The sequence below is a fragment of the Agelaius phoeniceus genome, chromosome 10 (genome assembly GCF_051311805.1).
Source record: "Agelaius phoeniceus isolate bAgePho1 chromosome 10, bAgePho1.hap1, whole genome shotgun sequence".
NCBI classification, from domain to species: Eukaryota; Metazoa; Chordata; class Aves; order Passeriformes; family Icteridae; genus Agelaius; species Agelaius phoeniceus.
Genome location: NC_135274.1, coordinates 26,098,565 through 26,118,279, shown reverse-complemented (window position 1 = coordinate 26,118,279; position 19,715 = coordinate 26,098,565). Strand labels below are relative to the sequence as shown.

At 46.1% G+C, this 19,715-nt stretch overlaps 1 protein-coding gene across 1 annotated transcript in view; it reads left to right on the top strand.

Annotated features, from left to right (window-relative positions):
• The window catches only part of LEKR1 (leucine, glutamate and lysine rich 1), a 34,623-nt gene that overhangs the window by 3,134 nt on the left and 11,774 nt on the right, over positions 1–19,715 (top strand). Inside the window, exons 2-5 of the mRNA XM_077184236.1 lie at positions 6,127–6,341; positions 10,109–10,228; positions 10,629–10,804; positions 11,513–11,698. Coding sequence (XP_077040351.1) covers positions 6,127–6,341; positions 10,109–10,228; positions 10,629–10,804; positions 11,513–11,698 — 697 coding nt within the window. The remainder of the gene's footprint in view (positions 1–6,126; positions 6,342–10,108; positions 10,229–10,628; positions 10,805–11,512; positions 11,699–19,715) is intronic.

The window sequence follows — 19,715 nt, the reverse complement described above, 5'->3', positions numbered from 1 at the left end:
TAGATGTGAAGGGACCTTGGTTCTTTATGTTCTGATCTATTTTGCCTCAGAGAAGTGTGTGAAAACTTCTACATGTCCCTGCTTTCTTCTCTCTCTCTCATTCCTTCTGCTCTCACATCCCTTTCACAACATTGCATTTCACATTCATTGCAAGATGGGTGCTAAATTAAAAAAAAAATCAATAGGTAAATAAAACATCTACAAGTCCATTATTAAAATTTATAGTATTCTTTTATATTTATAGTTGCATACTTCTTGGGAACTAATTGTTAGTAAAGATGGAAATCAGTGGCTTTTAATGCCTACTTGTAATGTATTTACATAGAGTTTCTGTAAGCAGCTCAGCCTGAGAGGTGTCACAGAGCCCAGCAGAGTACAGAAGGGAGTTAGTGTTTCCTTGACCCAATGTCATGGATGTGTATTTTTGGGGACTTCTGGTTTTGTTGCTTGGTTAATGTTTTATTTTGGTTTAATTTTCCCTCAAGGCTTTTATATTTCACCTTGGTAGTTGTTTGTTGCCAGTGGTAGATGAATCATTTTTTTGTGCCTTTGGACTTTAATTAAAGTTCTGTGGGAGTGGAGGGAAATAGGAGGGAAGATGCAGCTTTGCACTGAGGATCTCCCTGAAACAGGAAACAGAACAGCAACAGAATGACCCAAGTCCTCAAAGCAGCAAACACAGTTGTATTTAATTTCATATTTTATTTGAAAAAAAAAAAAAGAAAAAAGAAAAAAAAAAAAAAAAAGCTTTGTTACCATAAATCATAAACTTAATAGGGCCGAGATCCCCTGAGAGATTGAGAGCTGTCTGAGGCCAGGAGTGAGGAGCTGAGGCCGGGGCTGTTCCCCACGAGGACAGAGCGTCCTGTGGTGTCCCCAGGCTATCGGGTACACCACAAGCAGCAAGGGGTGCCCGGAGCCTCTCCACATGTGCTGTAGCCTGGGCACAGTATGGGCTCTGTGTGAGCACATCACGGCACCTTCCCCTCCTCCTGCTCTCTGTGAACCCAGCACTGGGGTTTTCCTGTGGAAGGTTCTGGAACACAGAGTTCCAGCTGTGGCTGGGAGCCCACAGGCCTGTCCCGTCCACCAGGCCAGCACAGCTCTGTGCTTGGGACGTGCTGCAGTGGCACCAACAGGCATTTAAGAGCAGATAAATTTCCAGTTTGTGCCCTCTAGATAAGCATGGTAGGATGGCAGAGCCCTTTTCAGCATCCTGCTGGCCCCCTGGATGCTCCTGGAGGTGATGTCCCCCAGCTGCTCCAGTGCCCACGGAGGTTTTCAGCCCTCAGCTGTGGGATTTGTAATGTTCTGTGCTCTTGGGGTGTCAGGCTCCAGCTGTGGGAGTGTTCTGAGTGCTGGGGAGTGCTCTGGGAGAAAATCCTGCAATGGTTTGGGTTGGAAGGGACCTTCAGGTGCCATGGCAGGGACACCTTCCACCACCCCAGGTGGCTCCAGGCCCCTGGGCACTGCCAGGGTTGTACCCAGATGGTTCAGCATCTGCCCTAAGGGACACTCCCTACCCTCTCTAGGCACTACAGCCAAGCTTTTCTCATCACACCAGGGCTGTATTCTCTATATCCAGGGTTTTCTCACAAAACCAGGGCTGTATTCTCTATATCCAAGCTTTTCTCATCACACCAGGGCTGTATTCTCTATATCCAAAGTTTTCTCACAAAACCAGGGCTATATTCTCTATATCCAAGGCTTTCTCACAAAACCAGGGCTGTATTCTCTATATCCAAAGTTTTCTCACAAAACCAGGGTTGTATTCTCTATATCCAAGGTTTTCTCACAAAACCAGGGCTGTATTCTCTATATCCAGGGTTTTCTCACAAAACCAGGGTTGTATTAACTACAACCAATCTTTTCTCATCAGGCCAGGGCTGTATTCTCTATTTCCAAGGTTTTCTCACAAAACCAGGGTTGTATTCTCTATATCCAAGGTTTTCTCACAAAACCAGGGTTGTATTCACTACAGCCAAGGTTTTCCACCTTTTCTGCACCAGTGTCCAGGCGTGCTGCTGGGACTGCAGGGACTGGCATCTCCTCACCTCCCAGTTACAGCCAGGAGGGGCTTCCTGACAATCCCACCTACGGCTGCAAAGTTACTCGGGCAAAGCTCTGGTTAACAATGGGCTAAATCACGCTTTGTGTGCTGTGTTTTGTCACGAGATGCTTGGCGGCAGCCCTGGGGCGGGGTTCTCAGCTGGAACGTGCCCTGCCACATCCCGGGCAAGGTGGGGAGCTCAGGGAAGGGGTGCTGGGCTGTGCTGCTGTTGCAGGCTCCGTGAGTGTGACAGGGTTAGGGTTCATTATTCTGTTTCCTCCAGGCTGCAATGGGTTCAGCTCCCTGAGCTCCCACTGCTGTTTCCTGTAGTGACACAGGGATTTTCCCAGGGCATGTTTTGGGTGAAGCAACCTCCTGGTTTTACTCCCAGCCTGTTTCTCCACTGTTCACGTGTTCAAAGCGAGCACAGGGATTTTTATTTTGCAACTGTGATTTTTATGGGCAGGGAGCAAATAATGATGTGAGCAGAGTGGCTCAGCAGTACCATCTGTAGTGCTTTGGGGTAGATGCTGATTGAAAACTTGGCTCAAAACACACTTTGTTTCTTTTAAAAGAAGTGAAGTTTCTACTGAGACCTTTTAAAAATATTTCTTTCACTAAGGCAAATATAAATTTCAATCTGGTACCTCCTCATTTTGTATATACATCAAAAAGACTCTCCTTTCTTCCTCAAAAATCAATGGTGTGGTTTGAGTCATCATTTCTTTTTGTGCAGTAGGGATTGACTGGTGTGTCAGAACAGGGACAGACAGGATGAGAAACATGAAAATAATGTGGGAGAGGAGTGAAACAAAAAAGAAAGTAAAATTTGGTAATAAAGTAGAATAAATCAACATACAGAAATAATTCAAGACCACCCAGATGCAGCATAAGGATTATTTATTTTTTCTTGACTTTTATGTTTCCAGCTACAAGTTTAATTTGGACAAATACGGAGTTTTTTGGTTTTGACCAGTCCTTGCTGACTCAATCTCAGTCCTGACAGATCCACCAAGGGAGCAAGGGCTGTGGACCAAGGAGCACAGGGGGGTGTTGGGAGGAATTTCTCCATGGAAAGGGAGAAATCCCAGCCTGGCCCAGCTGTGGTGGGGTGCCCAGGCCTGCAGGGGTTTCTCAGCCCTGTGGATGTGGCACCCGGGGGTGTGGGTGCTGTGGGATGGTGGCGTTCCATGGCCAGGCTGAGCAGTTTGGGGGTTCTGTGATGAGTGGTTCCTGTGCTGCGTGCTCTAACGCCAAAGCCCTGCCAAATGAGAGAGGAGCTCATCCTCTAAACAGGAATCCAGCTCTCCATCCGGGGATGTTTGTGGGTGGAATGTCAAATTCCAGAGGAGAGGGGTGGTGGTGCACGAGCTGACACACCCTGGAGTTATTTGGTCAAGTTCAAGTGGTACAAATTCCTGTCTCATCGTTCAAAAGGCTAAAAATGGTCCAGACCACCAATTTCTTTTTTTTTTTTCCTTGCAGCTTATGCTCTACAGATGAAACTGAGTCAGACAGATGTAATTTGAGTGATTATCCCTCTTGGCTCAGTCCTCCCCTTGCCTTGGTAGCTAAAGAAATCTTTGTAACCAGGGGATAATATTTCCTTCCAAAACCAACTGCAGAGTGGAAACTGCTCCCCCAGATGCTTTACAGCATCTGTGCATCACTCACAACTGTAGCTCAAAGTCTTATGGATAAATATCTTCCCAGATCAAGCCCTTTGTCCTCAGCAAAACTGGTTTTTCAATTCCTAATTGATTTTTTCTGTTCACTGCTTGTCCTCAGTGCTCACTCAGGACACGTAAGTCCCCTTTCTACTCAGAGCTCTGGTAGTTTCCTTTTCTATTCCTTCCAAACTGATTTTCCCCTGATTTTTTCCTGCTTTGAAGTTAAGATGACAACAGTGTTTTTATCAAATGGAAACAGTGAAATATGGAATCTGAAACCATGATTTTGTGTTTAATACACATCCTTTGTGGTTACTCAGCAGTTTCACTGTTCCAGAAAAGGTCAGAAAAGGTAATTTGTAAGCACAAGAGCTGATGAGTTTGTTTCCTACAGATTTTGTTTAAAGGTTGGTCAACTTTGGTGCCCAAGAGACAAGGCCTGGTGGAGCTTTTCTCCTGGAAAGACCATTTATTTACAAGGCTGCCAGGGGGCAGGGATAGATGGGATATTGGAATTCTTGGGTCAGATGGGATATTTGGAATTAGGAATTGTTCCCTGGCAGGGTGGGCAGGCCCTGGCACAGCTGGGGCTGCCCCTGGATCCCTGGCAGTGCCCAAGGCCAGGCTGGACACTGGGGCTGGAGCACCTGGGACAGGGGAAGGTGTCCCTGCCATGGCAGGGGTGGCACTGGGGGGGATTTCAGGTCCCTCTTAACCCAAACCCTTCTGTGATTCCATGAGAGAGGAACCTTGGATTTAGGATGGGAGATCAGGTCAGTGCCTTCCTTGCTCTATTCACGTTCATCTGGGTCCTGGTAATTTTCCAGGTACACTGGACAGATGTGCAGGGTTTAAATTAACTGTGGCTGGCATCACTCAGCGTGTGCCAAATCCATTCCTGGTGCCAGGGAGCTGTTCCATGTATTAAGGTGGATATTTGGAAGCTGTTCAATCTGTACACTTACTGCAGTGCTTGCAGGGTAATTATTAATGTGCAGAGCAAGGTCCTGACTTACACAGCATTTCCTATTCTGTGACTTTTTGACTCTGTAGCAAATACTGTAAAAATCCAACCTGATCAGGAATCCTCCCAGATTTTCATTTCACCTGAGGAATGGATGGGAAGGAGAGCACTTCCAGCTGAGCCCAGACAGGGAGTATTTGTTGTTCTATGACTTCATTTATTTTGACATTCAGTAACAAAACTGTAAACTAAGAAGTTTTGGTACATGCACAAGCCCTTTCCAGTTCAGCCCCCTGGTGATTCTATCTTGTTTTTGATGGGAGCAGCAGTGAAAGTTCTCAGCTGTTTGTGTGAGCAGCAGCAGTGGCCGTGCTGCACAGAGCACCGTGTCCTCCCTGATAAACCCCCTCCTCCTGCGCTCCCTGCACAGCTCGTTTTGTCCTTTTCCACTCATTCCAGTGCTTTGGAACTTCGGGGTACTTATCCTGAAGAACAGTTTCAGGTTTCCAAGCACAGGCTGCAGCTGCCAGGAAAAATAAACTTGCATTTTCGGCTCCTCCAGAGCAGCTGCAACCAGGGGGGGTTTAAACTGGAGCAACACTAAGAAATGGGGAAATAAAGCCTGTCTAGGGCACCCTAAAACGCTGTTTATATCAAACTGTATTTAAACTCCTAAAGGTTGTTGTATTAGTCTTCAATTTAAGATTTTTGAAAGTTCTTTTCTTTCCTCTCGGTAGGGTTTCTTTCTGTTTATCCCAATGTCTCAAAACATCATTTTTTTCTTCTGTAAAGCAAAGTTTCTTAATTGGATTTAAACTGTTTGAACAGGTGCTTGCATGTTCCCTGCTTCAAGGTTAATAACCAGCTCAGTTGGAAAAGTCTGTTTCCCAGTTTAATGCATGGCCTTTCCTCTGTGTTTTGTAACCAGTCCTGAGTCCTTCATTCCTGGCAAAGGGGGTGCAGAATCCACAGCACCCCAGTGCCATGGACACCACATCAGCATCACTCATCGATTATTTTTGTGAAGATTGTGGACTACCTCACTTTATTCACTCTCCCTCCTCTTGCCTCCTTCACTTGGATTTGAATTGTCGGAAACCCAGAGAAATAACATTTATCTGGTAATCCCAGATTCATTAATGAAATAGCTTTATAAAACACAGCATTTCATTTTCCATTAATACCTCCAACCTAACTCAGAAGCACTTCAGCATTTCAGTGGGAGTTCCCACATATCAAATTGATGTATCTTGGGAAGTTGCCAGGAAGGAAAAGTGCTGCTCTAGCTGGGGTTCATTTTGTTAATGAAAATCTTTGTCTTTATTTGCTAAAGCAATAACTTCATCTGATCTTAGCATTAGATTATTTCTTAGCATGACTGAGGGTTTTTTTAGCTGAGCCTGTTTCTCTGAGACACTCTGAAGCATTTCCTCTCTCTGTAGATGCCCCGGGACCAGACAGTGTGCAAATACTGCGGAGTCAGCTACCTGACACTCCACGAGTTCAAGGTGATGGAAGACAAAGTGAAGGCAATGGAGAAGGAGATTAAAGTTTATAAGGGAAGCCTGGAACGGGAGCAGAGGCTTCAGGCAGAGTTGCAGGCCCTCCACCACGACCTTGAGCGCTGCCGGGCTGAGAGCGAATCCAAGACGGAAAGGTCAGAGCACATCATCTCCTCTGGAATCCTCTCCTGTGTGTGGCAGGGAATTGCAGCACAAAGCAGCTTCAGATACAAATAACAGTTGTATTTCTGTTCTCAGATGGCCCATGTACACTGTAATACTTGATTTAAATCATCTTTCACAGCGTCCTGGGGAAGCAGGTTCAGAATTCCTGAGCAGTTTAGGAGCAGTCAATATGTGGAAGGTGAAGGAAAGGCCAGAAGCACTCAGAGGGATTTCCCCTGCACACACTCCCAAAGGGAAAAGATGAATATCTCATCTTATCATCTTATAATAAATCTCTAATATTCCAAATGAAATTCCACAGGACTGGGAGTGCCACAGGTCTGAGATTTGGGCTGGCTGTCTCACAGTAAAGAATTCCCAGTGCTTTTCCCTGGCAATCTCAGGATTCCCTCTCTGCAGGGCTGGTACAGAATCCTAAAGCAGTGAGGAACAGTCTGGCAAATGCCAGGGGCATTTTGCTTCACAAACAGGGGGTTTCAAATCCTTACAGATATGGGAAGGCCCCAGTTAAAGGGGGAGTTTTGTACCATGAAACTCCAGTAATTAATGATGGATCTCAGAGCCACGTTTGGATTTTCAGGGCACAATTAGGACCTTCAAGTGTGTTCTTTCAGCTCATACTTACAGGGTCTGTATCCTTTGCCATGCACACATTTTGGAATCTATTGTTATATTCCATTAATCAATTACAGTAGGACTATAAAGAATTGACGTTTATAGTCAATTAATAAAAGGTATTTTGTAAAAATGCAGTTTGCTCAAGTTTGCTGCTGATGGATTGAAGCTACCAGAAACTCCTGGGTAATTTTTGGCTCATCTGACTGAAACAGACAGAAGTTTTTTTTGTAAGGATGAGGTTCTTATTTTAATTATCAGCTCAGTTTGATTTTTGGGATCCCTAGGAGGGGTGTTCCTTGTGTGACTGCCTCACACCAAGGGATGTAGAGCTGAAGGTGCTCTTGAGATTGGACTGAAATGCTTTGGAAACTTGCTTTTTTGGGGAGAATCACTCAAATACTGTTAAAAAATTAATTAATGGATTTAGTTAGGCTTTTGCTTGCTAATATTAGTAATAAAAGATTCATTTTAGAGCACAAGTTCCCACGAAAGTGAACAAAATGCATTTATCTTGTAAGTTACTCATGATGTTTCTTGCAATATCTTTTAAATTTAAATTTAACATCTTCCACCCCTCCTTCCCGATATTTAATATTTTCTGTGGTTTAAAATCTATTTTTAAAGCTTGTTTGCTCCTTGTCCCTTTAACGACCCTGGGTGGCAGCTCTGGTGGCAGTGTGTGAGCAAATGCACTGACAGCACATTCTTCTTGTTGAGGCTCATTTGCCAGAGCTAAACTTTAAATTTTCATTGAGCTGACTTTCTGTAGTAAAGCTGGAACAGTTAATAAAATTTTTATCTCTGCACTTTTCTCCCCTAAGGCTCCGCTTGATTTAAAAGCTGCTGAAATCAAGTGGGATACTTGCAGTAGGTTTCCATTCCAGCCATAAATCAACCATGGTGCCTTGTTAAGAAACTTGGCTGAATATTCCTTATCTTCTCCTTGCTGTCCTGGGCCTCTCTGACTACCTTGTGCTGTGGTATAAACTATTCAACATCCTGGGTCTGGCCAGGCTGACAAATCACTGCTCCCAGAAGCCAAACATGCCTTTTTCTTACTTTTATCTCTGCTAGACCAAGGGATTGAATCTCTTATCAGTTGCAGGCTGTTTCAGGTTTCTGTTCCCTCTAGGTTCAGCTATCCCTGTTGGTACCTGTGGTTAACCTTGAAAGCCACCTGGGAGTTTGCCTGTCCTTAGTTACCTTTCCTTTGGGATCCTGGCAGGATGAGGGGAACAAACTGCACTGATCCTACTGCTCAACCTTATTCTGTGTTAGAATCACCTCAGTCTTGGTAATTAATTCGATTATTATTAATTTAATTAGCGACATTCAGCCTCATCCAGTGCAGGAAATGTAAAATAGATGTAAATGCTAAAGATGTCCTCAAGTGCCACATCCACATTCCAGGGGTGGTGACTTCACCACTTTCTGAACTGAAAACGAGCAGCTCCTGGCTGTGAAATGAAAGTGAGCAGCTCCTGGCTCTGGGCAGCTCCCCCAGTTTCATGGCAGTGAAAATGCTGGGGTGGGGCCTTTTCTGGACAGGGTGTTCCAGGCTGCCGAGTGCCTCTGTCCTGGCTGGCAGTGCCAGCGCTGCCCCGTCCCACCGGGCCAGGGGAGCTGCTCCTCCTGCTCTGGCACCCTCAGGGTGTTTGCAGCGTGTCCTGACACCTCCCTGTGCCCCAGAGCAGCACCGGGGGATGCCAGCACAGGCTGGGAATGCTCTCTGAGATCAGCCTGTGCCTAGCATTCTCCAAATGCCAGCTTCTGACCGTCCACTGCACTCGCCCTTTGTGCTAAAATCCCCCAAAATAACGGGTTTATAATGGTCTTGCCTTTTCCACGGGTTCTTTAGTGTGTGACTGAGCAGGAAGCATCCCTTTCATGTCAGCTCTGGAATGGAAAGAGGAAGAAAATGTGTCTCTCCTTATTTTCCAGTTTCTTTTTAATCCAAAAGATCTTCAAATGCTCCCCATTCCAGAATGAGAATGGAAAATGAGCATCTGGCTCTCCCTGGCTCCCAGAGTTTGGATTTGTTATTGGTCACTGATAAATCCCCGATTTTTTCCTCAGCTGCAAACTGATTTGAATTCCTGTAGCTGTTTAGGGGATGGACATTTTCTTGTAAGTGACAACAGTTCTGCTGCCAGTCACAATCCAACAGATTTTCTCTCCACCTCCTGGAAATTTGCAGGTAGCAATGGGTAAAATTTCCTAAAAAGGTAATGCCAGGAAGGTCTTCAGTTTTTTTGGAGTTTTTTTTTGTTCCAGGGTTCACAACTGAGCCCCAAAAACTTGCTTTCTAACCCCCAGATGTTCAGTTCAGATTTTGTCAGAGCTCTGCAGATCCAGGTTTCTTAACCAGAACTGATATTGTTTTAAAGGTGCATTTTGGTGCTGATCTGTGTGATAACAGTAACTAATGCACTGTCATAGTTCGGTTTAATTTTTATATATTTTCAGCATAAATCATCCTCGTTCTCTTCTGCTGTTTCAAATTGAAGCCAAGGCTGATGTAGTGCTTCTGCCAGCCTTTGGTTTTGTAAAATTCTTGTCTATTCAAACATTACTTATTTACTTGTGGCAATGAGTCACCAGGAGACAAATAGATCATTTTCTCTGTGTGAGCAGTAGGTGTTGAAAGCTTAAACAGGGGCTGGTTTTTAACAGATGCTTGTCACTGGAGTGGTATTTTTGGGGCTGGAAGGCTGCTTTAGGATGGTTATCTCCAGAAAACAGCTGGGGCTGATGTGCTGTGTGGGATTGTTCCTCACATGTACCACAGGAAGGGAACTGGATTCAGCTCTTTTATTCCTGTGCAGTTCCATTCATTTCCTGACAATTATGGGAGCAAGTGCTGAATTGTTGAAAGAGCAATGTTTGAACTGTGTTTATTTACACTGGGATAGCTGTGCCTGAAAAACAAACTGGTGCTGCAAAGAAGGTTCCCAAGGTAAATGTTAGAGGTGAGGAACACCTCGAGGGGATGGGTCTGGAGGTGTTTGCTGTGCCTGAGGCCAGCACAGAGCTGCCTCCTGCCCTGAGAAAGCTGAAACCAAAGTTGGGGGTTGATTATTGCTGCAAACAATTCTGATTATTGTCTTTATGTCTCTAGGATAAAAACCCTGACGGTGGAACTGAAAACCAAGCAGGAGGAGATGAAAACTGTGAAAGCTGATTTGCAGTATTTCCAAGAGGAGAAGGAAGCTGCCTACAAGCAGTCACAGGTGCTCAGGTGAGAACCCAAAAAGAAATGCTGATGTTGGAAGTGCTCTGTTTCTTACATATATATTATTTATAAAGACTCACCATAAACCTGGGCATACAGGCATTTAAACATGATTACTCTGATTTCTCAATTAAAAATGATTGTACGGTTTCCTGTACCAGATTTTGAAATGATGAAACAAACCCAGTTTTCTTCATGTATGTATAAAAGCTCTAAACATTTAGATGGAGAAACTTATAATACATATATTCAACACACAGCACACTTCATACACTGAATTATTGTAACCCAATGCAGTATAAATTACCAGATTATGGCAGTGTAGTTGTCCAGCTTAGTCCAATTCCCAAGTTTTATTTCCAGAATAATTTATAAATATACATCTGGTATCTTTTCTTTCTTGCAGAACTACCTTGGAACACCATTGCTCCACCCTGAGCAAGGCTGTCTCACTGTTCCCTTTCATTAGAAGTGAATTAGACAGTATTAAAGAGGTCATCTCCAGCAACATGGAGAACTTTGCTGCCATGAAGGAGGAAATTTTCCGGCAAATAAAAGCCATGAGCAAAGAAGCTCTGACAGGTAAAGCATCCTGCAACCATTTTGGGCAAGAGAAAAAAGGATCCTCCAGGGTGCTGGTCCAGCACCCCTGTGGGAGCTGCTGGAGTGTCCTGCAGTGCTGCCCCCCAAGCTGGACAGGCTGCCCCCCTTCCCTTCCAGCTGGCTGGGAGGGCAAGTGAAGAAAAAGGGGAAAATAATGAAGGTGGAGAATGCAGTCCTGCTGTTAATCGCCCATCTTAAGTAGAACATCAGGCTCTGAGGGTAAAATTCAAAGAATTGGTCTCATTTTGAGTGCAGGACCAGCAAGGACCTCTGGAGCAAACCCACACCCAAGAGCAGCAGCTCTCCCTGCTCCATTCCTGGGTGAGAACGAGCTCTGCCAAGTGCAGCCCCCCTTATCTGAGGGGTCCTGGGGCCTGCAAGGGGCACAGAGCAGCCTCTGGGCTGGCCAGAATTCCCTTGGCCCCTTCCTGCTCCCACAAGGGCCAGGAGAGCTGGAGTGGAGCCTTTCTTACACAGGCTCTGTATCCCTCATCCAACATTTCCCCTTCAGACTAGTGCCACACCAGGAATATCACACCCATCCTCAAATCCAGCTTTCCCCATCAAAACTGTTTAGCCCTACTTATTTTTGCTGGCCTGTGAATGCCATTTTAAAAGCTTTGATGTTCTTGTTCATGACTAACATAAAATAGCAGCAGTCTGCATGGGTTTGTTTTGCCTCCTCAGAAATACCCAAATTGAACCAAAGATTGGCAAAATCCCAGCGGGAGAACGAGTGCCTGCAGGAGAAGGTCAAGCACCTCACTGAGGTGGCTGACACAGTTGAGCTGAAAACTCAGCAGCTCCAAACTTCCCTTCAGCAGGGCAACGAGCTCCAGAGTCGGTGCCGGGAGCTGCAGAAGGAAACTCTGGGTAAGAGAAGTTCTTATCTTTTCTAGCAAAAATCCCAGGGGGGGAAAAAGTGTTTTTAAAAGCACCAGAGTTGTTGTGGTTGTTACTGTGAAAAGACTCAACAGGCCTGAATAAAAGGTGGGTGTCTGCAGTGAGAAGGAGGGAATGTCATTCCAAGGAATCTGGACCCTGCTGGGAGCACCAGGCAGCTGGCTGGGAGGGCAAGGCAAGAAAAAGAGGGAAACAGTGAAGGTGGTGGAATACAATCCTGCTGTTAACAGAACATCAGGCTCTGAGGGTAAAATTCAGAGAATTGGTCTCATTTTGAGTGCAGGACCAGCAAGGACTTCTGGCTCTCAGAGCAGGACTGAAAAGCAGCACAGGTCAGGCCAGGCCCTTTCCTCTGAGTCATTAACAGCAGACTCCAATGATCTGCCCTTAATTGTGTCCCAGGAAGCAGAAAATGCTCTTGGGAAGGATGAGAGCAGTGACAGCACTTAGAGTGACACCCTGGGAGCTGTGTGCAGACAAAAACTCACTGCAGAAGGATTATGTATGTGGGTGCCTCTTGGATCTCTTCTCTCTTGCATTCACAGCTCTGGCTCAGAGGTATTGGGATCTTGGGAACACAAGTGAGGTTGTGCTGCTCCAGGCAGGGTTTGCAGTGCCCAGGCAGGCACAGCAGTGCCCAGCTGCCCTGTGCTCAGCCTGGGGACACCCTGAAAGCAGCAGCTCACAGTGATGGTCACTTCCCAGTGATGGTCACTTCACAGAGATGGTCACTTCACTGCTCCTGCAGCACCTGTGGAGACAGCAGGTGTGAGATCCCATCCCTGAGTCACCATCCCTTAGCATGGACATGTCACTCATTATTAGATTGTAATAACAGAATAATATCTTACTATTGAATTATTTATTTTTATAACAATACTGCTAAAAAGCTCCAGCAACGACACCTTCTGTCTTTGTAGAAATTATAAGGAGCAGTGCACATAAATCTCACCAGATGGTCTCTCACACTCTGAAATACATCATAACATCAAACACTTGTATTGCTGTGTTTATGTGATGGGAAAACTGCCCTTAGCTGAGGTTCCCTTTCCCCTCTGTTTACTCCAGAGGTTGCTGCAAACAATGGGTTCAGGGTTTGTTCATGAGCATGGGAAACAAACACTTCCAGTTTCAGCTTTGCCCCCTTTAACTCCATCTACAATTGCCTTTTCTTATCTTAAAAGAGAGGTTTTCACAGTCTCTATTTTATTACATCTTTTAAAGGTTGTTCAATGTGTTCCATATTTTTGGGGCGCCTGCATGGCTTCTTGGATCCTCTGAAAACCTGAATTTGCTTCCTTCCTAAATTGGCATGTTGCACCAGCCCATCACAATTAATTATCACAGAATCCTGGAATGTTTTGGGTCGGGAGGGACCTTAAAGCTCATCCCATTCCCCCCCCTGCCATGGGCAGGGACACCTTCCACTATCCCAGGCTGAAAATTTGCAGTGAAATATAAAACAACTGAGATTTTATGGAGAAAACACAACTAAAACCACAGCTTATTCCATATAGGGAATTCACACAGAATATTAGGACCCTGCAAAATCTTAATGATGAGTAAAAATACCATCTAAGCTGGTTGATGTTTTATGTGATACATTTTAAGATTGATTAATAAAATGTAGCAGTCACTTGCTAATAAATGAGTTATTAAGGAGCAGTTAAACGTTTGATGTGGGTATCCAGAAGGAGTTTCAAGGCAGGAAAGCTGCTGGCTCAGGCATTTGGATTCCACCCTTCCTGAATGGATCAGTAAAACACAAATCCAGCAGGATTTCAAGGGGTCTGGCTCTAGGGAACACATTGCTGGATCAGGGTAATAAACCCAGTTAATGCACTGCTGATAAAAATGGTTCTCTTTGAAATACCAAACAGGGCTGTTTCATGAAACAATCATTAAATATGAAATGAGTTTGCCATTGTATTAAAATAAATGAGTGGGAACAAACAGCATCTTACTGGAAATCAGTTCCAGGGAGTGGATTTGTCCTGTCCAAAGTGGGGTGTGGAAATCAGCCACATCCTCAGTGTCCATGCTTTGGGGGGAGCTTGGGGTTTTGCCTTATTTTGCTTTTTTTCCCTCCCACAAACTACCCCAAAGTCCCTCTTTGAAATAATTTGACACTCCAGAAATAATAAAAACTACCAGGATTTGTGATTTACGTGTTTTTAAAGGATTTTCCTTTCTGCAACCAATATTTTGAAGATTATTCTGTTGCATATTTCTCACAGAATTGCAAAGTCATGATTATTTCCCACCCCAGCAGGCATTTGCAAGAGCAGGGGCCAAGCAGTTGTTTCTGGTGTTGTTTTTTGCTCTCATGCTTGTGGAGGCTTTCTGGAGATTCCCTTTGTGGGGGATTTGTGGGATCAGTTGGATTGCTGGCTTCAAGGCCCTTTTCAGCCTCACAGAGCATCACCCAGTTGAGGGAGGTGACAGGTCTTGACAAGTGCTCCACACAGGGTAAGGTCTGCTGGGGAATTGTTCAATCAATCAGACTCCCCAAATCAAAAACCACTAATGGTGATAATGTGTCTGTGTTCTTGGTGCTGGCTGCAGGAGCACGGGCTCCTAAAGGATTTCTGCTTTCATTTTATTACCAGCTAGATCCTTTACTTCATCACAAATCAAAAAATCATTCTTCTTCCCCAAAGTCCTTGTGGCTTTTCTTTAGCTCTGGCCTTGCTCTGGATGGGTTGAAATTGCTGGTGATGCTCCCAAAATCTGAATTTTCAGTCTTTGGCTGCTCCTGCTCCACAGGCTACTCCAGCTCCCAGTCTAAACCTGGTGGTCTGCTGCCATGATGAGGCTGATGAGAGAGGATGGAAAACTGCAGCTGGAGAGGGGAATGCAAGCACTCCTCATGGAAAGGAGAGGGAATGCAAGCATTCCTCGTGGAAAGGAGGGAATGCTAGCATTCTTTATGGAAAGGAGGGGAATGCAATCATTCCTCATGGAAAGGAGAGGGAATGTTAGCCCTCCTCATGGAAAGGAGAGGGAATGCTAGGATTCCTCATGGAAAGGAGAGGAATGTTAGCCCTCCTCATGGAAAGGAGAGGGAATGCGAGCATTCCTCATGGAAAAGAGAGGGAATGGTAGCATTCCTCATGGAAAGGAGAGGGAATGGTAATACTCCTCCTCATGGAAAGGAGAGGGAATGTTGGCATTCTTCATGGAAAGGAGGGGAATGCAATCATTCCTCATGGAAAGGAGAGGGAATGTTAGCCCTCCTCAAGGAAAGGAGAGGGAATGTTAGCCCTCCTCATGGAAAGGAGAGGGAATGTTAGCCCTCCTCATGGAAAGGAGGGGAATGTTAGCCCTCCTCATGGAAAGGAGGTGTTTTCATCTCCTGGAGCGTCTTTAATGGCACTTTAAAAACCACTTTGAAGAGCTTTGAAAATGCAAAGGGGGAAGAGTTTCCTGAGCTGAAGGTAGTGCAGACAGCACTGTTCATGCTCCAAGTGCTGTTGAAATGTATTTTTTTATGAATTCCAGCTGTGGTGGGAAGGCTGGGGAGGGTCAGAGCTGGGGGGTGCAGGGCTGCTGGTGGAGCAGAGAGTGAGGCAAAGGCTCATTAGAGCTTTTCAGCAGCCTGAGTGCCACAGGAGGCACAGGAATCCATGGCAAACAATCCCAGCTCCTGCCAGGGGCTGGGACCAGGCTGCTGCAGAGAGTGACTGAGGGAAGGGCCACACTTTGCTTCCAGAGGAGAAGCAGGAATCCAGGTTCTCCTGTGGAGCCAGGAGAGGAGCAGCTCCAGGGAGAGCTCAGAGCCCCTGGCAGGGCCTGAAGGGGCTCCAGGAGAGCTGCAGAGGGACTGGGGACAAGGATGGAGGGACAGGAGCCAGGGAATGGCTCCCAGTGCCAGAGGGCAGGGCTGGGTGGGAGATTGGGAATTGGGAATTCCTGGCTGGGATGGGATTCCAGAGCAGCTGGGGCTGCCCCTGGATCCCTGGCAGTGCCCAAGGCCAGGCTGGACACTGGGGCTGGGAGCACCCTGGGACAGTGGGAGGTGTCCCTGCCATGGCACTGGGTGGGATTTAAGGTCCCTTCCAACCCAAACCATAATTCTGCATTAAAGGATGTGTCTTTATTGTCTTTATTTTATTTTGTCTGCTTGGCCTAAAACGCTGAGGGTAAAAAATTATCCCCAAGGAAAATTAAGGTCAGAATCTCCATTTTTTTCCTGTTTAGTTTTTCCAGTATTTCAAAGTAATTTTAATGTGTAGGAGAAGCAGGTCTGTAGGAATTGTGACATATCCCAGTTAGCTTGGCTTCAAACAGGCAGGAATACAGGCAGAAAATTCAGGCTTTAGACCCAGGCCTTTGATGGTGGAGTGTGAACTCTGGCCATGGAGGAGCAAATCCAATCCTTCTGAGTGCAGGCATGCTTGCACTGTGTCACTGGGGGCGTGGGAGGGGAGCAGGCTCTGCCAAAATAACATTTTTTCCCTATTTAAGGATTTTGAAGGTCTTGGAGATTGTCATGTTTGCACGGTTGCAGTTGTTGGTTTATTCTGTTGAGGCTGCCCTTGGTTTGTGCCACTCAGAACTATTTAGGATCCGGTCCCTTTTTCTGCTTTTCTCTGCTGGTTTTCTGCATGAAGGTGTAAGAGCGAGGCACAGGCCCGTGGAGCCCAGCCTGGCAGTGGTCAGCAGCAAATGCTGGGGGACATAAACCCCAGCCCCTCCTCCCCTGGCACATCCTCCCAGTTCCTGGCAGCTCTGGGTGAGTTGGACACTTCCTGATGGCACTGCTGAGGTCTCCTGGAAGGATCGAAATCTGGAGTCCATCCCTGGGCTCCTTCCAGACTTTTGTGAGTCACAAATTAAAAGAAGGACTTTGTTGTGTAGACAAAAAAAAAAATTATCATAGAGAACACAGTACATGAGCTATTAGAAATACAAAGAATTAGTTCTGTTCTGTGCAGGGCCTTGGGGTGTTACTTCACTGCTTTGGTCTCCTTAGAAACACGTGGTGAGGCAACGTTTTCCTGCCTGACACTGTAATTTTTCATGCATGTATTTCATATTTCTCACAGATTGCCTGCTATGCTCTTTAAATAAATGTACTGGGAACTATCTGTGTTAAGTGTACATCTGAATTTGCCTGGAATTGGTGTTCTGAGAAAAATATTTTTGCCTCCTTTGGCGCAGCTGATTGGCCAAATTCAGGGCCCATACAAGGGGTGGTTATTAAGTAAGTTTTAAATAATTGCTACAAATTCCTATTTCCCAAAATCCAAGAGGAATCCAGCACGAGGGGCTGGGTTCCAGTGTGCCTTGGCCAGGGATCTGTGTGCTCTCAGTTCCAGTTCCTGGACCATCTCTGAGCTCCCAGTGGGTTCCAGGCTGGTCCCTGGGGCTGAGGGTCCCCAGGGGAGGGTGGAGGATCCCAGCTGGGGATGGCAGATGAGCCTCAAGCTGTGGCTGCTCCTTCCCTGGAGGTGTCCCAGGCCAGGCTGGGTCAGTGGGAGCACCTGGGACAGTGGGAGTGTCCCTGCCATGGCAGGGCTGGTGCTGGATGGGATTTAAGGTCCCAGCCCAAACCATCCTGGGGTTCTGGATTCCATGATCTGTTTGAGCAGTGCTTATGAACCTCCCCATGAAATCTGAACTTCAGGGAAATAATCTTCTTTTTTGTGCACATGTATGAAACATCGAGCTTGTATTTAGATTACCCTCAAATTGTCAGCAATTATATTGGTTTGGATTTTGTAGGTTTTGCAGGAAAAGCAGAAAATTACACAGCTCTACCACGTGTGCCTCTGATCCGGCCTCCCTGGGAATCTGTTAGGAATTAGCTGTGGAGCTGATGGCTTCCAGAGCGGCTGCTTACCCAATGTGCTGCTTATTATTTTCATTTTTCACTGAAAACTTTACCAGTTGTTGCTGTTTCCAGGCAGGAGCTGGGGCACCGTGCCCTCGGATGCAAACTGGGTGGTTCAATTCCTGCAAGCCAGCTGTGGGCAGGCTCTGCTGCCTGCTTTGCACACACCAGGGGCTGCAGTGATGCAATCTGCCCAAGGAAGAGGAAACAGCCCCCAGTTTGCTCTGTTTCTGTTTCTGTGGTTCCGCAGGTCCTCGTGCACGCTCGGGCCGTGCCCCCGGCCCCTGTCCCTGTCACAGCACAGCTCACAGAGGTTACTGGAAGGTTGGTGACTGTGCTGGGAGCCATTCTGAGTCACAGCAACGAGTCAAGCTCAGCAGGAATGAAACTGAGATGGGTCTGGCCTGCTGGGTCTTTGAGCCGTGGTGGCTGCTGCAGCACTGGGCCCAGTATCAGTATTACACAGTGGGAGCTCTTTCTGTTGGCTTTGCATGTTTTGCAATTGGCTTTATTTTCATTACCAGAGAACATTTTTACATAAGGGTTTGAATACATTTTCCTCTGTTCAGCAGGTTTGCAGCACAAGTTTCCCTTTGTATTGCCATTCTCCTCATTAGCTGCCTCATTTTTGCCATGGTTTTCACTGGAATCTGCCTCCATGGGTGTGGGACTTTCTGCTCACCAGCTCCCATTGACTTTGGTGGGAATTCTCTCAAGAGAAGACTTGCAGAAACTATTTGTGTAATTAAATCCATCTCTTCCCTCATGAAAAACTCCTGTCCATGCTCAGTGAGCATGAAAACTTCTGAGAACAAATGGAGTGAAAGAGGAAACAGCTTTGAGGGAGACCACCCAAAGTACAGAACCAAACCAAGCATCATCCCTCTCCTTTTCCTTTATTCCAGAACTTGTGTCCACACTCCCACACTGAGGGAGAAGAGAAAAGACCACAGTCATTAATCATTGGCAGAAATCTTTTAAAATAACAATTTTAAAAAAGGTCAGAGAGAGTTGTTTGGGAAAATCTTCTGCACAGCAGCCTGTGAGGATGGGCAGAGGGTTCTGCTCCTTCTGGTGTCCACCCACACCGACGTGGGCTTCGTGTGTTTGCACAGGGTCACGTTCCTGCTGGCAGGGCTGTGCTCACATCTGCTGGGCAGCTGCAGCCACAGCTTCTCCCTTTCTGCAGGAATTCCCACAGGCTCTGCCAGGAATGGAAGCTGGGTTCCTTAGCTTTGGGAAGGGCAGGACAGGGCACGGCTGAGGAGTGCCCAGTGAGGGCACCAGCAGGGACTGGTGTGTCCAGAGGGAGCTGGGCCACCACTGCTGGCTCAGGGAGGAAGGAAAGTGCCACCATTGTCACAGCCTGGGGCTCTGCTCACCTCGGTCCAGCTTCCACCCGTGGCAGGGACAGCACCTGAGGGCTGTGCCACAGGTGCAGTGCACAAAAATTACTGATTTGTTTGTTGTTTGATTTGTTTTGGCACCCACAGCAGGTGGTGGAGAAGCTGCTTTTACAATTAACTTCCATGATTTTTCCAAGGGTTCAGAAAAGTCCAAGAAATTTTACTTTTCTCTTCAAAAAGCTCTTTATAAATGCTGATAGTTTGATAGATCCAACAGATCCTGTGTGTTTTACCCTGTATAATTCTCTCCCTGATTTTTTTTTTTTGTTGCAGTCTTATGAACAATTTTCCTTTTCCCTTTACTGAAAAGAGGAGACTCTTCCACTTGTAGGATTTATCAAGATAAGGTGTGGCTGGCAGGAAATCCCACACTGGGATCATCCATCATCATTGCAGGAAATGGCTGACAGACACATGTGGGAAAAGTTATGGAAACTCAGGGAATTGGGGTGAAATGATAAATTTAAGAACAGGAGTGACATATTTGGCTCCTGGGAAGGTATATCAGGGAGCTTTGAAGGACTGTCTTGGGAGCTGCTCCCTTCAGAGACAGGGACACTTCACTTTGCTGTTGCTTTCTGCAGAATAATCTTGTTTTTCCTTTCACTTCCACACCTGTTGCAACGATTTGTCATTGGATTTTTTTCCAGGTATCTTTTGGTACTGTCCTTTTGGTAGAACCTTTGATTTCAAATCATTCCTAGGTTTCCTGGAAAGGCAGCCCTGGTTCACGAGGATGTTTAGA